Below are 23,121 nucleotides of genomic sequence, written 5' to 3'. Positions count from 1 at the left end.
ATGCATTAGACCCCAAAAAAGCAAGCTAGTCTATCAAACCTGCAATTTCACAGATATGTTTGCTTAGAACAAAACCAAGTAAAGGAAAAAGAGTCAATAAAAAGAAAAATATCATACCAATACATAAATAGTTGGGTGTAAAGAAGTGCATGGGAATGACAACTGGTTACACAGGAGGAAGGCTGGAATCAGGGAAGAAACACCTAGGGGTCTACAATTATATGGGTAAGGTATCTTTTCTGAAATTGAGCAGGGAGTGTAAGGGTGATCACTAAATTATTTTTTTATACTTTTTTTTAGGTCTTATATATTTCACATGTTTTTTAAAATATAAAATGTATGCAGGCATGGCAAAGTGGGTACTGTTATTGGCCATGGTCCATAGGTCACTGAGAAGTCTAGAGCAACCAGGAAGATAGCTTGGCATTTGTGTGGTCTGCCTGGGAACTACAGAGAAGCCACTGCACAGTGGGCCCAATCTCCTGCGGAAGCACAAGGCACCCCACATTTTCACCCAGGGTCCCCACTAATGGGAGTGGACCCCACCAAGGCTTTCCCCAGCCCACACCAAGGCCCAAGAGCCTCCTGCTATGTAACTACCTCTGAATCAGAAAGACTTTAGGGTCAGGGCCACCGAAGCAAGTTGTGTAGGTTTGCAATGCAGTACTCAGAAAGATTTGGGTACGCAGAAAACTGAAAAGGAGGTGCTAGATTCAGTAGCAGACTCTGGTCCCCCTACTCCACAGGCCTGGTCCTTAGATGACCCAACCAGCGCACATTAAATGCAGCTCATGCTCCTGCAGAAATTATCACAAACGCTGAGAAAGCCAGTCACCAAAACAGCAAGGATTCAATTTCCCTCCTCCTCTGTGCAGAATACTCTCAGGCAAATATTCCATGATGACAAACAAAAGCAGCAAAAGGGGATCTGAGGGACAGAGTGCATTAAAACTCACTGAAAAGCGTCCACGCCAGGTTGACAGACACCCAACGTGCAAAAGGAACAGCAACACAATTAGAAAAGGCAACTCCAGGCCTTCTAGGCATGTACCCCCACCCCCCAGTCGGGGTTAGCAGCCCCTCCCACGAAGGGCTCCTGCCCACCGTGCACGCCCCACCCACCCCGATCCTCCTGGCTAGGAGTTAGCTGCTGTCAGGGGCCAGAGCTAGAATGAAAACACATTGATCTTCTGCAACTGGAGATTTCACGTCTGGTCCCCACCCTAGACTGTGAGCAACTGGAGGGCAGAGATGGAGTCTTATTTCCCTTTATATGCTCTGAGCCTGAGCCTGACGCAGGACCTGGCACACAGCAGGCTCAGTTAACGTTAGTTAAAATAACAGGTGGAGGGCTTCCCTGGTGGTGCAGTGGTTGAGAGTCCGCCTGCCGATGCAGGGGACACGGGTTCGTGCCCCGGTCCAGGAGGATCCCACATGCCGCGGAGTGGCTGGGCCCGTGAGCCATGGCCGCTGAGCCTGTGCGTCCGGAGCCTGTGCTCCGCAACAGGAGAGGCCACAACAGTGAGAGGCCCGCGTACCGCAAAAAAAAATAAAATAACAGGTGGATATAAGAATGGTGAACACATGTCCTGCTTTGGCCAGAATAGTCCCAGGTTTCAGAGAATATTCCTAAGAGTCAGACGCTGCTACAGTTCCCCTTGCAAAGTAAGAAGAGCTTTAAAACGCTTGTTGAATTATCATACCCTCACTAAGCTGGGAGTGCGGTTACCCTCAAAACCAGCAGTTGCTCAACAGCTTAAGAGTTGAAACTCCCAAAGCAATCTACTGATTCCTTTGGAGGGTCTACACTCCCCTCCACTGGGGAGTGCAAAGTCCAAATATTTGTTGAATTAATAACTCTTTGGTTGACGGGTTAAATAAGTAAAGGAATCCCAGGGAGAAGGCCCTATTGCCCTTCTCTCTCTTCCTCTGTTTCCCAAGCCCACCCCAGGCAGCATCACAGCCTCAGGGCTTGCACCAGAGGGCGCAGACCAGGGGGAGAAGCTGCACAGGCATCTTTGGTTCTACTTTCTATCCAACTTGGTGCTTTTCCCCAGGTTGCAAGTGGATAAAAAGGGAGACAACCAAGTACAAAGTGCAAAGAACATGAGATTGGGCAAGATCTGGATGTCCAAGACCAAGTCTGCAATCTGCCAAAACCTGCAGGGGGCTGGGGGGTGCCTGAAGAAGTCACACCCTGCTCTGGGCCTCCAGTTCCACATTTGTACATTAGAGGTTTGAGTTAGCTGATGCCAAAGATGTCTTTCTCAAGTTCAATGGAATGATTATAAATAGCCATCACCTTCCCTGAGCTCCTCATTCTGCTCCTCTGACCAATACCCACTGGTCAGAAGTGGAGTCCATTTTCCCCCAAAATACCTTAACACATGCCATAATCCTAAAGGTAGACAGCATATGACTCCTCCCTCTAAATGCAGATTTCAGTAATGCTGAAATTGTCAGCCCATATTCAAGCCTGAAGCAGCCTGTGTCCCTATACAAGGTCAGGTGTAAAGGTCAGCAGGATTTAATGGGCACAAAAGGTTCTTACAGCAAATTTAAAGCTACCTCCCCTTCCGAGGATAAGTGCTGCAGGTAAGCCTCCTGTCACTAAGTTTCAGGCCAGCAGGTGGAGGGAGCTCCAATAGAGGCGAAAGGCTCCTGACCTCTCTCTTCCCTCTCCCTCCCTCCCTGTGGGAGGAGGAATCGTCAACCAGATTGGTGAGTTTGGGAGAAGAAACAGCTCACCTCTTCCTCTCTCCTCCCTTTTGGGATCTGCAAACGTGCAGAACACTGGTATTCAGTCCCTCCCTGCCCTAAGAGGCAGGCCCCCATCTGAGAGGCTTGTCCTGCCACGTCTGTGCCTGGGTAGGCAAGTCTATCAAATTCAGGGGTGAAGTTCAACAAGCCCACTTGTTCACAGGCCCAAGACACGTGATCCAGCCCAACATTTACCAGTAATAAAGCTGACTTCTTTTTTTTTTTTTTTTTTTTGCGGTACGCAGCCCTCTCACTGCTGTGGCCTCTCCTGTTGCGGAGCACAGGCTCCAGACACGCAGGCTCAGCGGCCATGGCTCACGGGCCCAGCCGCTCCGCGGCACGTGGGATCTTCTTCTATTTCTTGTAGAATAATTCCAATTAATAAATGTAAAAATAAGAAAAATAGAAAATAATTAACTTGTTCATTAAAACGATAAGGAGCCATCAAGGCAAACTGTGCTTCTAGATCTCCTCTCTGGCTGGTTAAATAATCCACAGTATTTAATTAAGCAAAGCTTCTCACCTCTGTTCTTACAAACTTAGCTGCGGCAAAGACCCACTTTACAGTTAGGGAAGTAGAGGTGTTTGGTGACAGACCAGGAGCTCTGGGTCCAAAATGGCTCAAATTCTACCCAGCACCATCATTCTATTTCCTCATCCTCCATGGGCCTTGGAATTTCTGAATTTCTTTTCTGTCCTTGAGTTACTGGTCCTTCTGTGACCTATCAAAACACTAATTATGCTTCCCCAAGAGTTTATCAGAACCCATTTGACTGCAAGGAACAGAAAACTGAACTCAAAACATCTTAAACAAAAAGAGAATTTCCTGGCATAAATAACTGAAAAGTCCAGTGGTAGTCTAGCTTAGGACTCAAATATATATCTCCACAATACTGGCTCCATTCACAGATGGGCTCTCCCCTCGTGGTGGCAAGATGGCTGCCAGCAGCTCTAAGCCAACATCTGATACTCTCAGCTAATCCAGCAGAAAAGACGGTGTCACAGGGGAGACACCCCCAAAAGTCCTGGAGCTGATTTAAGTTCACTGACCAGCACTGGCTTAGATATCATCCTTAAATCAATCACTAAGGCCAGAGGAATGGACTACACTGATAGCCAAAGTCACATGCCCACCCTGAGGGTGGGGTGAGCTACACTCAAACCTCAAGGCGTGTATATGAGATAGGAGTGGTTCCCCAAAGGAAAGTTTAGATGCTGCTCCCTAAAACAAGAATGGCTCCTGTGCTGCAAAATTAACATATGTCCACTACACCCCAACTCCTTGGTCAGAATCAACTCAGTCCTGCCTCCTCCAGCCCATCATCTGGACATCTGTACCAGCAGTGACTTCTTTCTGCTTCACGCACAGGCAAGTTCACACCCGTCCTTTCTGTTTATAAGCATCCTGGGCACCAGGAGTCTCGTTCTCCAAAGCACCTGGGTCCCGTCCCACGCCCTCACTGCCTGGCAAAGTGCCACTGTGCCCCTAGAAAACACACCCTCACGCTGGCTCCCACCCCCTCTCAAAGCAGAGCTGAGTCACTGCGATCCCAGCCAGCTGAGCACCAACCTTGAAAGTGCTTCTCGAAGTCACTGCCTGCCAAGCTCCTGGCTCTGGCACACGCCGGGACCTGGGGACACTGGCTTAACAGGTGAGATAATTATGTTTTACCCTTCAGTCACTTCTTTATCAGTCTCACAGACCAGAACAGATAAGTGCTCCAATGCAAGAAAACACTTCTGCGGTATTTACTTGTGCTCTTTAGTGCCGGCTGGCTCTCCCTTCCCAGGCACATCTCCCAGGGACCAGCCTGCACCCTGTTATCTGGTGCCAGTCACCACACGCTGCTGCTCTCTTGTCAACTGCCAGACTGTACTTTCCTAACTGCATTCCCCCAAGCTTCTCCAGGACCTGCAGAGCCACTGCTTTCCAGATGACTTACACATGAAGGGCAACTGTCTTCACGACATCCATCCCCCTGTCTGCTCTGCAGATTCCCCAAGGCAGAGGGCTTGCCCCTGTGCCCTGGCCTGGACCGCTCTGCAAAATGTGGGTTCCAAAGCCCATAGCATTGGTTAGATGGAGAAAAGGGGGTAGGGAAAAGCAGGGGGCATTAGGTCTCAGAGACAAGGACTTTGAGATCTTCCAATACAAACTAACATTTCATTCATTCATTCATTCAACAAACCTTTATTTAGGAGCTACTGTGTCCTGGGTACTGTAGTAGGTGCTGCAGAAGTGAAGATATACAACATAGACCAAGTCTCTTTCTTCATGGAGCATACCTTCTAGTAGACATCTGACTTATCTTTGATACCTGCTTTACATTTACATTCACAACACACTGTCTCAGATACTATCCATATAATCCTCAGTAAGTGGTATAACTAACTGTAGTCCACAGACTCCAAAAGTTTGAATGACCTTCTCAAAGCCAAGGCACAAACTCAGGTCTTCTGACTACAAACCCTACTCTCTTTCTGGGGCCTCTCCCAAGGCAGGGAGCTAGCAGGGTACAGCCTGGCATTGAGACAGACATTAACTCAACTCAGTCCCAGGCATCACTGCTAGAGATAGGAGATGTAAAAAAGAAAGACCCATCCCTGATCTAAAAGAATTTATGGTCTAAAGAGAGAGAAAGACACATAACCAACTATCATCTATGACAGGAATAAAGAACATAGAGTGGTTAAATCCAAATAGGAAGATCTCTCTGGAAAGATATACAGGAAATAATGATCACCTCCAGGCAGAAAAATTGGGTAGCTGAGAAACAGGGATAGGAGAGTCATTCTTTATGTTCAAATATTATATATTTTGAATTGTGTACCGTTGAATTTACTTCTCATTAAATGACACTGTGAGGATGCAATCAGCCAAATGCTGAGTGTAGGAAATTCCACAGGATAAATGATCTGGTTTCTTCAACAAGCAAATAGCTCCCAAAAAAGGAGGGAGGGGAAATATTATAGACTTAAGAAGATTTAGGAAACATCAGCCAAACATAATATATGAACCTTGTTTGGATCTAGATTTGAATCAACTTAAAAAAGAAATTTTGGGGACAACGTGGAAGATGTTTTTTAATAAATTAATAAATTTATTTATTTATTTTTGGCTGTGTTGGGTCTTTGTTGCTGCCCGCGGGCTTTCTCTAGTTGTGGCGAGCAGGGGCTACTCTTCCTTGCACGGGCTTCTCATTGCGGTGGCTTCTCTTGTTGTGGAGCACGATCTCTAGGCACACGGACTTCAGCAGTTGTGGCATGCGGGCTCAGTAGTTGTGGCTCACAGGCTCTAGAGCACAGGCTCAGTAGTTGTGGCACACGGGCTCTAGAGCACAGGCTCAGTAGTTGTGGCTCACGGGCTCTAGAGCACAGGCTCAGTAGTTGTGGCTCACGGGCTCTAGAGCACAGGCTCAGCAGTTGTGGCACATGGGCTTAGTTGCTCCGCAGCATGTGGGATCTCCCTGGACCAGGGATCAAACCCATGTCCCCTGCATTGGCAGGTGGATTCTTAACCACTACACCACCAGGGAAGTCCCAAAAAGGAAGATTTGAATATGGACTAGCTATTAGACGTTATTAAGGAATTATTATCAATTTTGTTAGGTATGATCATGGTACTGTAGTTAAGGTTTTTTTAAGGTCCTTATCTGCTAGAGATATATTCTGAAGTATTTACAAATGAAATAATATGATGCCAGAGATTTGTTTTTCAATATTTCAGCAAAAAATAATAATAAATAAATAAATGAATAAAGAAGTAAATGAAGGAATGAATAAATAAAGGGGAGAGTAGATGAAACAAGACTGGCAAAAGGTTGATAATTTCTGAAGCTGGATGACAGTTCCATAGGGGCTCATACTACTCTACTCTTATGGATGGTTGAAATTTCCATAATGAAAAGTTTAAATAAAAATTTAAAAATTAATTATTCCAGACACCTAGGATTACTGAGGAGGAAAGTGTCACAGAGGAAAGGTATTTGAGCTGAGTCCTGAAGGAAGACTAGGAATTTTCTAAGGGGCAAAGGGCCTTCCAGGCTGAGTAAAGATACACAGATCTATCACAAACCTCTCTCTGGGAGAGCCAAAGTTATCTACACTTGACCTCAAACTGAACTTACATCCCACACAAGTGCCCTCTTGCGTAATCCCCCAACTCTCTGGGACATGTAGACACAGCACCAAAATCAACTATCCTGTTCCAAATGAGAACAGAGTGTGTGGTCGACAGCTCCACTCAGAGACCTACAATAGGACCCGGTGTAGCCTTCAGAGGACAGGAAAGCAATTAACCTCTCTCAATTGGGTTTTGCCTGACAAGGCAGTTTGGAAGCCAGCTGACTTATCTCAGGGACAGAGCCTTCATCCCTCCTGAGTCATCCCAGATACGTGCCCTCCCCAGACACACACACACACCAGCCTCCCCAGCAGCACCTTATAGATTTATAACCTCAGTACTGGGGGGTCCAGCTTGATGGTAGCTTGGCAGCCCAGCCCATGGGCACTAAAACACCCCCACGCCTTCCTCCCAAGCCCCCAGCCTCAATCCCTACACTGCCCCCGCCCACCTCCAGCTGCCCTCAGGAAGCTTGCTGGCTTTGCAGTCACTTCAGGACTTATCCAGGCCTGGTCTAGCTCAGATGGGTCCCACAGGTCCCTTACCTTGGATCGAAGCTGCAAGTATTCCTCTGAGCCATAGGGGACACTCCTCAAGGAGGTAAGATAGTCGTAACTGATGACAGCTGTCTGTGAACCAAGGAAGAGGAAGGCTTAGCACCAGACATCAAATATTACTCCTCTGTCCAAGGCCCGCAGCTGCAGCCCCCTGACACAGGTGGTATGTCTAGAGAAGCAGTCCAACCTCTAAGAGGCCCGGCTCCCAGATTTCGATCTGGCTGGCGTCTTCCTGTCATTCAAGGCTCTGCACAAATGCTACCCCTGCAGAGACCCTCAATCTAAAGTTACCCCCATCCACCAGGAACTCCCAATTATTTATTATAACAAACCACCGTCCAAAATTACCTTGCTCATTTGTTTCCTTGTATATGGATGGTTTCCACTTCACTAGAAATTAAGCTCTATAAGCTCAGGGGCATATCCTTCCTGTTCATCATCGTATCCCCTTCACCTTTCACAGTGCCAGGCACACAGGTAAATGCTCAATAAATACTAGTTGGATGAATGCTGTTGGATAAACTTATCCCACCTTTCTTTGTCACAAATAAACACCATTTCATATTTATGTTTGCTCTAATAGCATAAGTTTTAATTCTGGGTCCCTTTGTAAAAACTCCAGGAGAGGTTCCCTTATGCTTGGTGAATCAGGAAATTACAGGCTCCCAGGTATCTTCAGGTACAGAGGAGCCTTAAGGGTTGCTGAACCCAAACCTTCCCTTTTAGAACTGAGCAACTGAGGCCCGTAGAAATTAAGGGGCTTACAAGGATGGTATTGAGAGGAGTCCATTCCTTTGTCTATACTCCCAAATCTTTACTCCATTCCACATATACTTGCTGAATACCAACCACTAGCAAGACCTGGCCTGAGTGGTGCACAAGGCTAATCAACACCAGAGCCCTGAATTATGGTCAATGAGATAAGGCAGACAGAGAAAGACAAATACTGAATGATATCACTTACATGTGGAATCTAAAAAATACAATAAATTAATGACTATAACAAAAAAGAAGCAGACTCACAGATATAGAGAACAAACTCGTGATTACCAGTGGGGAGAGGGAAGCGGGAAGGGGCAGAATTGGGATAGGAGAGTAAGAGGTATATACAAGCTATTATATATAAAATAAGCCACAAGGATATATTGTACAACACGGGGAATACAGCCAATATTTTAAAAGAACTATAAATGGAGCATAAGCTTTAAAACTCGCGAATCACAATATTGTACACCTGCAACTTACGTAATATTGTACAGCAACCATACGTCAATAAAGAAAAATTTTTAAACGTCACCCCCCCAAAAATAGACCAGAGCCCTGGCCTTTAAAGAATACGCAGCCTAGTGGCTAGTTTATAAAGCACTGATTTATACCTTCCTCCCTCCTCTCCAACTATTCAAATCCCTAAGGTTCCATCCAACCCTACTTCCCCTAAGGCACTCATCCCGACCCCAGCCTACAGGACTCACTCCTGTGTCTGAGGTCCCACAGCAGCTGTCACCCGAGTCACGCAACTTGACACAATACATGGCTTTAGATTGTTTTGTTTTTCAATTTATTGATTGATTTTTGGCTGCGTTGGGTCTTCGTTGCTGCACGCGGGCTTTCTCTAGTTGCAGCGAATGGGGGCTACTCTTCATTGCGGGGCGCAGGCTTCTCGTGGTGGCTTCTCTTGTTGTGGAGCACGGGCTCTAGGCATACGGGCTTCAGCAGTTGTGGCACGCGGGCTTGGTAGTTGTGGCTTGCAGGCTCTAGAGCGCAGGCTCAGTAGTTGTGGCGCACAGGCTTAGTTGCTCCGCGGCATGTGGGATCTTCCCAGACCAGGGCTTGAACCCATGTCCCCCTGCATTGGTAGGTGGATTCTTAACCACTGTGCCACCAGGGAAGCCCTAGATTGTTTTTTTGACCTATTCATGTGAACACTCCTCAGCCAGAAGCTCCTCAGCTTTGAAGCTGCACCTGTAGGGGCTTCCCTGGTGGCGCAGTGGGTGGGAATCTGTCTGCTAATGCAGGGGACATGGGTTCAAGCCCTGGTCTGGGAAGATCCCACATGCTGTGGAGCAACTAGCCCCATGAGCCACAACTACTGAGCCTGCGCATCTGGAGCCTGTGCTCCACAACAAAAGAGGCCACGATAGTGAGAGGCCCACGCACCGTGATGAAGAGTGGCCCCCGCTTGCCACAACTGGAGAAAGCCCTCGCACAGAAACGAAGACCCAACACAGCCAAAATAAATAAATAAATAAATAAATAATTTAAAAATATATATATATTAAAAAAAAAAGCTGCACCTGCGTGGGACAGTTTCTTTCTACCCTTAAGGCATATAAGACAACGCTGGGCCCAAAAAAGGCATTCAGCAAACACTTAGGAATCACTACATATGCCATGGCCTGTTTATCTATTTGCTAATCTTGAGTCTATGACCCAGTTTACGTTAAGGAGCAGGCACCACATCTGAGCCAGGCTAGGAAGAAGATGGAACAACACTGAGTATGAAGGAAATGATTAGACAACAGCCCAGACAGACTGTGCATCAGAGCGTCTCTACACCGAGGGGAAGGAAGCATGAGCTCATCCTGCAGCAGACAAAGGAGGAAAGAAAGCAGGATGCATGTGGCACTCTACCCACCAATGGAGCAATTATGTAGGGGTGCCTGGAACAGCCACTTTCAGCAGAGTTAAAGAGGATGTGATCACACCAGAACGATGTTCCTGAACCACTGGAGAAAACCTCTAACAGTCAAATATTCAATTCAGATTCTGTTAGTTTGGAGCTTGGAGGGGATCGGCAAAGTTCTTCAAGGCATAGATACTCAGAGCGTGAGCCCTGCATCACGAACCATTCACGAGCTCACTGGAGGCAGACCAAGTTTTCTGGTAGAATTTAATCAAAGCTGCAAAGCTCTCTTTCCATGTGTTTCCTGAGAAGACCGCCTCCTGAGTCTGTCACTAAATAAGATAAGGAGGTTCTGGAAAGGTAAAGGTTTCAGAACAGAGACCCCATGCAATACCACTCTGTTTAACCTCAGGATGCCAGAGGTTGTGTGAACAGGGATACAGGTACACAGGGGTGCACACCCATGCCTGTGCAACTGTGTAGTGGGAGCTTCACACAGGTAAGGGTACATGTGAATCTCCACATATGTGTGACTGGCAGGTACACCTGCTACATGTATGAACACCTGCAGGTAATACTGCAGTTCCTCTGCCCCTCCCAAAAGGAGAAGAACCTACCGTGGCAACTGCTCTGCCCACCCTGACAGCGCCAAAGTCGTTGAGGTCCAAGTACTTGCTGCTGTAGAGGTAGAAGCCAGAGGCGGCAAGAGCCATGCTGGTCCACGAAGCAAGCTTGAGAGCCCTCTGGGCCATGTCCCCAGACCCTGAAGAAGGAAAGCAGAGGAAGAGGAGTGGTTAAGAGTTTCATAGGTGGTCAAATTCAAATCCAGGCTCTGCCGCTTAGACTGTATGATCTTCAGTCATTTCCTCAATCTCACTGCACCTGTGTTTCCTCATTTGTAAAACAGGATGATACCTACCTCAAAAGCTGTTGGGATAAAATGAGATCATGTATATGAAATGCTTAGCACAGTACCCAGCATAAGTCAACTGTCAAAGTCATTCTTCCTTCAACAGGACCAGGCACTGTTCTAGGCACTAGGGAGAGAGCCAAGAAAACAGACAAAGTCCTTACAGTCTAGAGGGGACGACAGATCACAAGCAAACAGACACATATTAGAATAGCAGCAGGTATCCAGTGCTGAGAAGAAAACCAAAGTGCGTAAGAGGAAGGAGGACGAATATGTGATGAAGGATGCTGGTTTTGTTTTTTTTTTGCTTGGGTGTGCCCTTTAGGTGGTGATGAGGCCATTTTGAAAGAGTCCCTCAAAAGAGGCATCCTTGCATACAGCATGCCAAGTTCTCAGCTTGCTGGTCCTGAGAAAAGCCAGAAAGATAGGGGGTTTTTTGTTTTGTTTTGTTTTGTTTTGCGGTATGCGGGCCTCTCACTGTTGTGGCCTCTCCCATTGCAGAGCACAGGCTCTGGACGTGCAGGCTCAGCGGCCATGGCTCACGGGCCCAGCCACTCCGCAGCATGTGGGATCTTCCCGGACCGGGGCACGAACCCGTGTCCCCTGCATCGGCAGGCGGACTCTCAACCACTGCGCCACCAGGGAAGCCCAAGGATGCTGTTTTGATAAGAGAAGCGAGTGCATGTTAACGACTCTTACGGAAACTATGATTGTACCACTAAGCACACACAGGCGTCATTAGCCCCCTATGCCCAGGTCAGAAGTAACCACAGCCAAGACGGCAGCTGGTCAGAGCAGCCAGGTAAGCCCTCCACGTCTGACTGATTTTCAAAATATTTATTCTGATTAGAATAGACAGCCCCCTTTCTAGACTGTAAGCTCCTTGAGGGCAAACACCATGGCTGTTACTACTCTGTCCACTCACAGTCCTCCAGGCTGCTTTCTGGTTAGGGGCTCAAGGTCCACCCGCTGATTTGCTCTGTTTCACCAAACTCACACTCCCATTCAGTGGGACCAAGTGGGCTCCCGGCTCCCTTTCCCCACCCTACTTGTACTGCTCAGCATGCCAGGTGGCTGCACAGACAGTCTTTGGGGCCACGGTAGCCAGTGGGCAGATTCCCCTTCAATTCCTAGGAGTTCTATATCAGACTAAAGTCCTTGACCACAGCTGCAGCTGCCAGTGGAGAAGTCCCACCCAGAAGTGCCACCATCAAGCCACCTGCAGCTGCAAACCCGGCACAAATGCAGCAGGAAAATTTAGGTCATCACCCTGTTTGCTTCTGTCCTGGATTCAGTCTGTGACCATCCCCTCCCTGCTCTGTGCCTCTGTTTCCCCTTTGTATGGAAACAATTGCTCCAAACAGCCTTGTCTGCATTTTCAATTTGATTCATGCCTTATAATATAGTCACAGATTTTTTTAAAGTATCCACAGGGACATATTTTTCCATTCTTTTACTTTCAACTTACACTTTATACTGTTTCTCTAAATAGCATAGAGTTGATTTTGCTTGCATTTAACATAATCACGTATGTATTTGGATTTAATTTTACCATCTTCTGTGCTTTCTATATTCCTACCTGTTCTGTTTCTTTTTCTCTCCTTTCTTGACTTTTCTGGACCCAGTTCTTTTTATAATCCCATTGTTTTTCCCTTTGCAGTGTTCTTTTCCTAGCCAGCATTTCTAAAGTGTGGTCAGAGAGACTCTTTAAAAAAATAAATATCAATCTGGGTGCCATTTCAAAAATGTAGATTTCTGCTAGACTCACAGACATAGAAAGCAAGCTTATGATTACCAAAGGGGAAAGTGGGGGAAGGGATAAATTGGGAATTTGAGATTAACAGATAACGCTACTATATATAAAATAGATAAACAACAAGGACCTACTGTAAAGCATAGGGAACTATATTCAATATCTTATAATAACCTATAATGGAAAAGAATCTGAAAAACAATATATATATGTATAACTGAATCACTTTGCTATACACCTGAAACACTGTAAATCAACTATACTCCAAAAAAATAATAATAATGATAATGATGTAGCAAAGTAAAAAATAAAAAAATGCAGATTTCTGAAGTCCACCCCTTGGCCCACTGAATCATCAAAGCTGGGGGTAGGACTCAGGAATCTTCATTTTAATAGGAAATATAATGGGTTATTTTTATGCAAAGTTTGAGAACCACTTTTCTAAATATTTCATTTTTTAATAAAGAGAGGCTTCATATGTTCAAATTCATCAGTGAAACCAGGCACCCTTCCAAGTTTATCCTACCCACTCGCAACCCCAGATGACTGCATTCACCCCACAAGGATGACTGCAAGCTTTTTTTTTTTTTTTTGGCTGCATTGGATCTTCGTTGCTGCATGCGGGCTTTCTCTAGTTGCAGGGAGCGGGGGCTTCTCATTGTAGTGGCTTCTCTTGTTGCAGAGCACGGGTTCTAGGCGCACGGGTTTCAGTAGTTGTGGCATGTGGGCTCAGCAGTTGTGGCTCGCGGGCTCTAGATCTCAGGCTCAGTAGTTGTGGTGCATGGGCTTAGCTGCTCCACGACATGTGAGATCTTCCCAGCCCAGGGCTCGAACCCATGTCCCCTGCATCAGTAGGTGGATTTTTAACCACTGTGCCACCAAGGAAGTCCCATGCAAGCAATTATTTTTAAAGGGATAATTTAAGAAACTCATTTCTTTTGCTAAAAGCAAATGCTCTGGCCCAACTCCTGGGAACAGTTCCTAACTCTGCAAGAAAGGGGTTTATAAACAAAAAGAATAAATTAAACCTTGCTTCGCAGTGTCCCCTTTCTTTACATCTTCTTTGTTTTATGAAAACTTCCCTACCCCATCCCTCGTTCCTTTCAGATGAGAGACAGCATGGTGGTTGAGAATAAGCACTCCAGAATCCAGTGGGCCTGAGTTTGAGTCCCGACACCATCCCTTAGACATTGGGTAAGCAGGGGCAGACTGCTAACTCTCTCTGAATCCCGTGACCTTGTCTGTAACATGGGGATGATCATAGCAGTGCCTACTTGATGAGGTGGTGAGGAATGAGGAAATCATGCAAAATGTTTAGCAAGGTGCCACCTACACAGTAAGAACACAGTAGCAATTACTACTGTTAGGGAACCTTGGACCAAAACCTCCCACCCTGGCCAGGCACAGTAATAACCACTTGCATGAGTTGTCTCACAGCAGGAGGTCCCAATAAGGAGCAGGATACAGACAAGCTGCCACCAAAGAAGAATTGGGGAGGGGCCAAAAGAAGGGAGGAGACCCCCGCCCATAATATGTCCTGCCAACCTCCCAGAAACCCTCACGCTGGAAACCATCTTGGCTGAGAGATGCACGTGCCACCAGGAAGGACCCTGAGTCAGACCAAATATGAGCACAAAGAAGATGATTGGCCAGAGACAACCCAGAAAGCTAAACCCCACTCCCCCATAAAACCTGAGACTGCGAGCCACGTAGCAGAGCAGTCCTCCCGGGTTCCCTTACCCTGCTGCTCTCCGCTGCAGTGCCCCTTTTTAATAAAGCCCTTTGTTTTGTCAGTACGTGTGTCTCCTTGGACAACTCATTTCCGAGTTAGACAAGAGCCCACGCCCGGACCCTAGAAGGGGCCCCCCTCCAGTGACACTATTACTACACCACCGCCCTTGTGGTTGTTGTTATTCTGTCTTCATCCAATGCCAGGCTTAGTAAAGGATCTTATTACTCCCCTATCAACATCTGCATGCCCCACTTCCAGCATCGTGGCAGTCCCCCACCTAGCCCTACCTTTTCATCTTGCTCTCTACACCCTCAGCCTGTAGTATTTTCTATCGAAAGGGGCAGCACGCTCAATGTCCCCTCCACCTTGTTTCTGCCAAGACACAGGTTCCCAGTTGGACCCGGACGCAGGCCTTAAATTAGGCTGAGTGCCCTCAACTCCTCACATACCTTCTTCCTTCAAGATCATCAGTTCGAAAAGGTCCATGAGGGGTGATCCAGGGACCTTCCTTGTGGGGCCTGCAGAAAAGCCCACACTAAGAAGGCAGTACAGAGCAACCAGGGGTCAGGGACTCAGCCTCTGGAGCTGGGAAGAGCCCCAGCTCTACTGCTCACCGGCTGTGTGACCATGAGCAAACCACAACCTCTTAGAGCCTCCATTTACAAAAGAGGCTCTTGATAGTACCTACCTCACAGGGTCACTGTGAGAATTAAATGAGATGCTGCTTTAACAGAATGCCTACCATGCTCAGTAAATGAGACTTCTTTTCCTTATTGTTATTTTAAACTTCATTTCTTCTTCTCTGAAAAGCTGAAGAGCTTATATAGAAGAACTCCTAGCTCTCGGGGACCAGAATTCAGCACAACCTTGTACAATTAATAAAGGAGGTGGGAGAAACCCATCCCATCTTGCCTGAACCATTCAACCATTCCCCATTCCAAACACTTCCCCACATCCCAGCCAACCTTCACTCTGCCACACAAGTCATCATCATCCTAACCCACAAGTGCATTCTTATCACTCTTACCTACCCACTCTCTACCAAAAAGTCCAAATTCTCTAGCAAGGCATTCAAGGCCCACCCCATTCTCATCCCAACCCACCTTTCCAGCTTCATCTCCCAAAATATCCCCCCACACTCAATCCCACATTATCCCTCTATGAAGTTTTGTCAGCCAATCACTCAGAGTTCCTTGCTCCTTCCTCTCTGGTCTCATTGTACACTGCTTTTACTGCTAATAATCTGGCCCTATATCTGCCTCTTCCACTAAATGCAAAGGGGAGAATTCGCTAATAAATAATAAGTGAGTAAATAAGTCTGCTAAAAAAAAAAAACTGAATGAATGAATGAGAGAGTGAAAATTTCCCCAGTCTATTCTCAACATGGAAACTTCAGTTAAACTCTGCATTCTTCTGCTCTAAACTCTCCAATGGCTCCCACCTCACTCAAAGTGAGACAGGAGTGAATGGGACAGGGCACAACCTTTAAAAGAATGACACAGCCATTGAGGATATGACATAAACTAGTTAGAACCAAATAGGCCCAAGATGGCAGAAGATTCGACTTCCTGTGGACCTTGAGCTTCATTATATGCTCATTGTGATACATTAGCTAAATGATACACCCAAAGGCGCCATGACAGTTCAGAGACTGATCATAAATGGCCAAAAAGTGGGTGATGATCTAATTCCTGAAAATCCCCACCCCTTCCCCAAAATGACTGGAATAATCCTCCCACTTATTGGCCTATGAAATTGCTCAGCCCATAAAAACTAACCACCCCATATTTCAGGGTCTCTCGCCTTCTGAGACAGCCCACAATCTGTCTATGGAGTGTGTATCTCACTAAATAAACCTGCTTTCCCACTTAGTGCTCAGGGCAGAGCCCCCCTGCCTGCCTGCTTATATTCCTCACAAGTGTCCTATATTAATGAATCTACTTCTTGCCTATCACTTTGCCTCTCACTGAATTCCTTCTGCGCTGAGACATAAAGAACCTGAGCTTCAGTAAGTCCTGACACCAGGTGAGTGATTTTAATTAAAAGACAGTGGGTTCAGGCTTCCCTGGTGGCGCAGTGGTTGAGAGTCCGCCTGCCAATGCTGGGGACACGGGTTTGTGCCCCGGTCCGGGAGGATCCCACATGCCGCGGATCGGCTGGGCCCGTGAGCCATGGCCGCTGAGCCTGCGCGTCAGGAGCCTGTGCTCCGCAATGGGAGAGGCCACAATAGTGAGAGGCCCGCGTACTGCAAAAAAAAAAAACAAACAAACAAACAGTGGGTTCGAGTCCCAGTAGGAGTTTTGGCTGGATTCAGATCCCATCTGAGGTGCAATTGGGTTCGAGTCCCAATCTGAGGTATGTGGTTTCAAAAGAGCCAAGGCCTTGGCATGACCTGCGAGGCCCTTCATGATCTGACTCCCCAGTTCCCTCCAGGGTTTCAGGGCATTCCACTGTCCCCCCTTGCTCACTTCACCCCAAAGGCACCAGCCTCCTTGCTATTCCTCAAACACGCCAGGCACATTCCAGCCTCAGTGCTTTTGCACTTGCTATTCTCTCTGCCTAAAATAGGGGTCAGCAAACTTTTTCTGTAAAGGACCATATAGAAATATTTTTGGCTTTGCAGGCTATAACATCTCTGTTATAACTACTCATCTCTGGCATTGTAGTGCAAAGCAAAAGACAGCCATAGACAGTATGTAAAGTAATGGGTGTGGTCAGATTTGGCTTGCAGGCTATAGTTGGCCATAACCTTGCTTAGCACATGGAATAGGTGCTCCAAAAGTATTTACTGAATGAATGAATTAATGAATGGGTAAACTATACCCTATGAGACCTGTACAGAGTCAGTAACAACACAGGTTCCCAGGTGAGAATCACAAACTTGGGCTGACAATTCGACAGCCATCCTCCTTCAGTCACCCCCAACATCCCTCCCAGACTTCCCTCCCCAAACCCCATCCTCCTCAGGTTGCACCATCCTCCAGGCCTGTCCCTCTAGGCAATAAGGCCACCCCAGCCTTAAGCCCACCTCTGAGTGGGGAAGCAGCAGCAAAGCAGACACAATTCCCAAGACCCAGTTTTCATGCAAATGTCCTCAGTAATAAAAGAGGTGGAAATTGAAAAACATAAAATAGATGATATAGGAGTCAAACTGTGTCTAAATAGACTGGAGCTGGAGTTTTCCATAAGGTGCCAGTGAGTCTTTAACATGTAAATGAGTTGCTTCCCTGGAGTAGCAATTTTAAAAGACCCTGTCAGCCGTGAAATATGTCTGTCGATGAAAAACACCTTTCATTATTAAATCTTTTGCTAATGAATCACCTGCCCTGTTCTGTTTACCTGCCTTTTTTGACTTTCACCTGATTTGTTTCTCATAACAGCACATCCTTTTTTTTGGTTGGGGGTGGGAGGGGGAGGTGCCTGGGGCCACTGGACCCTAAAACCTAACCATTAGATAATAATATTAGCAATGACTTACCTTTACACAGCCCTTTGCACTCATTATCTCATTAGTTATTACACACAACCCAGTGAGGTGAGACAGATATTACTACCATCCCCAGGTATAAATGAGGAAACCAAGGTGCAGAGAAGGTGAGTGATTTGCCCCAGGTGGCTCAGCTGGTAAATGGCAGAGTAGACCTTCAGCCCTTTCTCTTTATGGCACATGACCTTCCTGGCAGGGACTCGCAGACCTCCAATCCCCAACATTCTTAACCCCATTCTCAAGTAACTGCATCAGTCACTATGATTTCTGACCCTCTACCACCCCCAAACAGTGCCAGGCACAGGGAAGACACTGCTTGGCACCCTGGAAATCAACAGCATGTCACAGATCAACCAAAGCACCTCACTGGAAACCACCAATTCCAGGCTATGAAACATTTAGGAGAGCTGTGTTATTGTCAAATCAAGGATGAGCATGGAATCCATCTCGCTGGACCACAGGAAACATACTAGCAAGCATTGAGACAAGGCAAGAGGAGAGTCTGGGAAGTTCTACAAATTAAAAGTTGATGGTCAAATGAAATTCCACCCTCTGTGCAGAACTAAATAGGGAAGCAAGCACTTACTGTTCACAGGGCCAGGGCTTTTCAGCTACCATCCGTCTGCTGCCTCCCCCCCATGCCACATTACAGGACAGTAAGCCTAGAATCACTGCTCCCTGTTTGTTGCACAGGTGAGAATGGCCACAGAGGAAAGAATTTAGGGCGCCAATCCCATTAATCCCATAAAGTGACTGCAGCTCCTCCTCCCATTTCCTAGAGAGACCGTTAGACAAATGAGCAGTATTTCTTTTGGTCTGCTCCCAAGACTGGAAAAGACCCAATAATACATTTGGAGAGAGTGATCTGGTTTTCAGGGAAAACTGGTTATTGATGTAGATAAAAAGCAACCAAGGTGGATGATACCATCATGTCTCATATCAATGCTGAGGGACCATCTAGTTGACCTGAGCAGGTTTATAGCCTGCCCTGCCCTGCCCTGTAGATAGGAATGTAATCCAAATGTAATCACTCTCTTTCCTAGTGTTTGATGCCCAGAAGGTGATTCAATCAATATTGATTAAAGGAATCCCCAACTGATGTCGAAGTCCCAGAGTAGACAGAAAAAATAAATCTCATCCAGGCAAGGAATAGAATTCTCCACTTACTTCATCCAGAGATAGGGGGACTCAGGGAGAACAGTGGAAAACCAAGCACAGAGAGTGAGTAGCAGGTAAGAGGAGAAGAGTGAGTGAGATCGTAACTGGAAATGTACAGTGCCAAGTGCTTAAACATCTCATGTAACTCTCACAACTACATCCTGGGGTGCATCCTATTAGAGCCTCATTCTACAGATCAGGAAGCTGAGTTTTAGAAAAGGTAAGAAACTTGGCTGGGAAGCTACTAAGTGATGCAGCCAGAACTTGAATACAGGTGTATCTGCTCCAGCCAAGAGAGCACAAGGTGGACGAGAACAGGGCTTGCTGGGCCCTGAGGTGGGTCCCTGAAGTGCCTCTGATGTAGACAGCTAAACTGAGATGGTTTATTCAGTGAGTTGGGTGGGGGGTGGGGGGAAATGCATGAACCAAGCACTATTCTTGTCTTATAGGTCCCTTGTGTGACAAGAAAATAAGTGTATATCAGAAAGGGAAAAAATGTAAACTCTCCCAGCAGAGGTCAAAGTTTACATCCTGAAGGCTGCTGAGAAATGGCCAAAGATACAATATAATGCAACCCAGAAAAATTGACACAAGTGTAGACTACATGAAAATCTGTATATAATGTGGGGGAAGAAACAGTGAACAAAGTAATACGTACATGCTTACACTATTGCTACCGAAGTTAAACTGGCAAGCCAGAACAGAAAGGCCCAGGACCAAGAGTGACGAGTTGGTGCTTTAAGTTCACAGGAATTTTTCCTACAAAACAGTGACACTCCAAAGTATGTTCCCAGACCAGCAGCATCCGTATATCCTAGGAGCATGTTAGAAATGCAAATGCTCGCTCCCCACCCCAGACCTACTGAATCAGAAATTTGGGGGATAGGGTCCAGGTTTCTGTGTTGTAACAAGCCCTCCAGGTGATTCTGATGCACGCTAAAGTTTGAGAGCTACTGCTTAAAGAAAACGTGTGAAGGCACAGATAAAGTCTAATTCACTCTCAACTCCGCAAATATTTCCTGAGCAGCCACTAAGTGCCAAGAATCATGGAGGTGATCAGTAGGTACTTGTTGAATCGAATGACTTCATAGTTAGTAGAAAGGAAATGCCACTTAACCTGGGGAGAGAGCTGTGCTAGGCGTCTTCTAAAGGCTGCTCTCCATACAGCGCTGTCATCAGCACACGTTTACTGTGCGATCCGGAAGCTCAGGGCTCCACCAAGTGCTACAGATACGACGCGCTCCGGGGTCGTGCAAGCCCTGCGGAGGGCAAAGGATATCTGCGCGCCCCTGCTCTGATCCAGCCTGCGCTCCAGCCCCGGACGCCTGCGCCTCGGAGCCCACAGACCACCTAGGCTGAGGAGGTCTGGGTGAGCCACCTGCTGCCTCCCTCCAGCTCCAGCTCTACCTACACGCAGGACTGCGCCACGCTTCCACCCACTGGTGAGCCAGGCTGCAGAGTCGCCGCAGAGGTGATGGGGCACTGCCAGTCACCCGAGTCACGTGGCCGCGCGCCGGGCCCCGGATGATAAGGTCACCGGCCCAGGGTTCCCCCCGGCTGGAGGCCCCAGCAGAGGCGGGCGCCGGGCGCGTCCATACTGGCTTACCCGCGCCCCGCGGCCCTGGCAGCCCGGGCTTTGCGCGGGCCTCCGAGGAGCTGCCCCTACTCACCCCGTGGGAAACAGAGACGCGGCGCCCGGCTTCCAGCAGCAGCCTGGTGGCGGGAGTTTGCGGGGAACTTTGCTTGCCGCCACCTCCGCATTGCACTTAGTGAAGCCGGGGCGCCGCGCGGCCTGCCGGGAGTTGTAGTTCTTCTTGGTTCCCTAAGCCGCGGGGACAAGGGCCAAAGAACAACCGCGGTCGCCCTGGACCGCTCCACCTAGGGAGGCAGAGGGGTCACAGACACTTGACCTGTCAGAGAGCCTGTTTCTTTGCCTGCGCTGCGGCCAGGAGCCTTCCTGAAAACTTATTTTCAAGAAGCTATCCAAATTGGTCGTAGATTTATGTTCAGTAGGAGGATGGAGTCGTGGGTTTGTGTATTACAACAGGCAAAGAAGAATTTAACTGACAGTTGCTGAATAGTAAGAAAGTGCTGATCGATCTTAGTCATCTTGTCCCCCATTCATTCATTGACCTCTATTTACTGAATGTTTGTTTATAAGATGTACTTTGGAGACAATCATCAGACCTTCATTCCTTCTACAAACATCTCTTGAGCTACTTCGTGGGGGAACAGAGATGGGGTGGAAGATTCATCTATCAATTCAATGCAATTCTAATAAATTTTCCAACAGGATTTTCTCTGGACGTTTACAAGCTAAGCTAAAATTTACATGGAAAAACAAAGAACAAAGCATAGCCTAAACACTCTTGAAGAAGAGTAACATGTTTCAAGGACTTATCCTTACATATATCAACATTTATTATGAAGCTATAAAAATTAAGACTATGGGATATTAGTATAGGGATAGGCAGAGAGGGAAAATGAAACAGCCTAGAGAGCCCAAAAACAATCCAGGCACATGTGGAATCTTGATATATGACAGAGCTGGCATATGAGCTGAACCAACTGGTTCTCTGTTGGGCCCCTAACACAAAAAATTAATTCCAAATAGATTAAAGAATTTAAAAGGAAAAAGTAAAATCAGAACTTTTGAAGAAAAATTTCCTGCTATCTCAGGGAAGGGTTTATTAAATGACATCAGCAAAACGGTATAGAAAACTTTGATAAATTTGGATTACGTTAAAGTTAAGAACTTCCTCATCAAAAGGCATGAAGAAAAAGACAAGCCACTAACTGGGAGAAGACACTTGCAGTACAGGGCTACAGTGCAGAGCTAGCAGTATTATAGAGTTGCATAATACAGCTGCCACCACCTCGAGTTTGCAATGTATAAGTGTTAAGGTTTTAAAAAGGAATAATTTCCAGGCTTCCCTGGTGGTGCAACGGTTAAGAATCCACCTGTCAATGCAGGGGACACAGGTTCGAGCCCTGGTCCAGGAAGATCCCACGTGCCACGGAGTAACTAAGCCCATGTGCCACAACTACTGAGCCCACGTGCCACAACTACTGAAGCCCATCCACTTAGAGCCCATGCTCCACAACAAGAGAAGCCACTGCAATGAGAAACCCGAGCACCGCAGGGAAGAGTAGCCCCCGCTCTCCACAACTAGAGAAAGCCCATGCCCAGCAATGAAGACCCAATGCAGCCCAAAATAAATTAATTAATTAAATTAATTTTTTTAAAAAGGAATAATTTCCAAATGGTGTGATTAGTGTTAGAATAGAGGTATGAACAAAGTGGTATAGGAACATAAAGAAGGGAGCATTAATTTTGCCCAGGAGATTTCAAAATGCTTTGTAAACTCAGACATGACTTATAGGCTGAGAATCAAAGTTGAACAGGGGCTCCCCGGGAGAAGGGTATTGGGGAGCAGACCAGGCATAGGAAAGTTCATATAAAAAGCATAAAGATGAAGAATACAGTAAAAGACATAAAGACATTTAAATTAAAATGGAAAATTTTAAACCACAGAGAGAGAGTATATTTTAAAAACTTAATATGGTTACTCTAATTGGACGTTAACTTTAACTATGAAATTGTTACCAGCCAGCTAGCAGCTAACCCTGAGGAATGGGAATGGAGGAGGTGGGGCTGGAGTACTTTCAGTTTATACTGTACCCTTTTGTAATATTTGAATTTTTTACAGTGAATGTATGTATAACGTTTATAATTAAAATTTAATCGTTTAAAAATTTTTTAATTTAGCAGGTTTCCAGTTCAACATGGTATGTTTAGTATACCCATTTAAATCCACGCCTGCCTAAAATCCCGTGAAAATGACAGGAAAGGAATAAAAAAGGCATAAACCCCAAAAGGAACAAGAAAGGAGACAACAGCAGATAGAAAAAATTTTAAAATATATGTGGGAAGCTCCAAAGCAGATAGGCAAGTGAGGTGCTTTTAAACAAGCTAGTGCCTGAGCCCCAGCCCAAGAAATTCTGATTTTGGAGTCTG

General features: G+C 46.5%; 1 protein-coding gene across 4 annotated transcripts in view; it reads right to left on the bottom strand.

The window, feature by feature from the left end:
* Window positions 1-20,870, bottom strand: part of ADCK1 (aarF domain containing kinase 1) — a 111,036-nt gene extending 90,166 nt beyond the window's left edge. For 3 of the 4 annotated variants that reach the window (XM_081230023.1, XM_081230025.1, XM_081230026.1), the window contains exons 1-3: window positions 20,774-20,870; window positions 10,681-10,826; window positions 7,429-7,512 (exon numbers count right to left, since the gene is read on the bottom strand). In XM_081230023.1, coding sequence (XP_081086149.1) covers window positions 7,429-7,512; window positions 10,681-10,826; window positions 20,774-20,864 — 321 coding nt within the window. In that variant the 5' untranslated portion in view covers window positions 20,865-20,870. Of the gene's footprint in view, window positions 1-7,428; window positions 7,513-10,680; window positions 10,827-20,220; window positions 20,566-20,773 lie in introns of those variants that run through there. The other variant, XM_081230024.1, reaches the window with a different exon arrangement.
* Between the last annotated feature and the right edge of the window lie 2,251 nt (window positions 20,871-23,121).

This window comes from Mesoplodon bidens, assembly GCF_964165515.1.
Source record: "Mesoplodon bidens genome assembly, chromosome: 3".
In the NCBI taxonomy this organism is placed as follows: Eukaryota; Metazoa; Chordata; class Mammalia; order Artiodactyla; family Ziphiidae; genus Mesoplodon; species Mesoplodon bidens.
The sequence above is the reverse complement of the archived record's forward strand: the minus strand, read 5'-3'. Positions and strand labels throughout refer to the sequence as shown.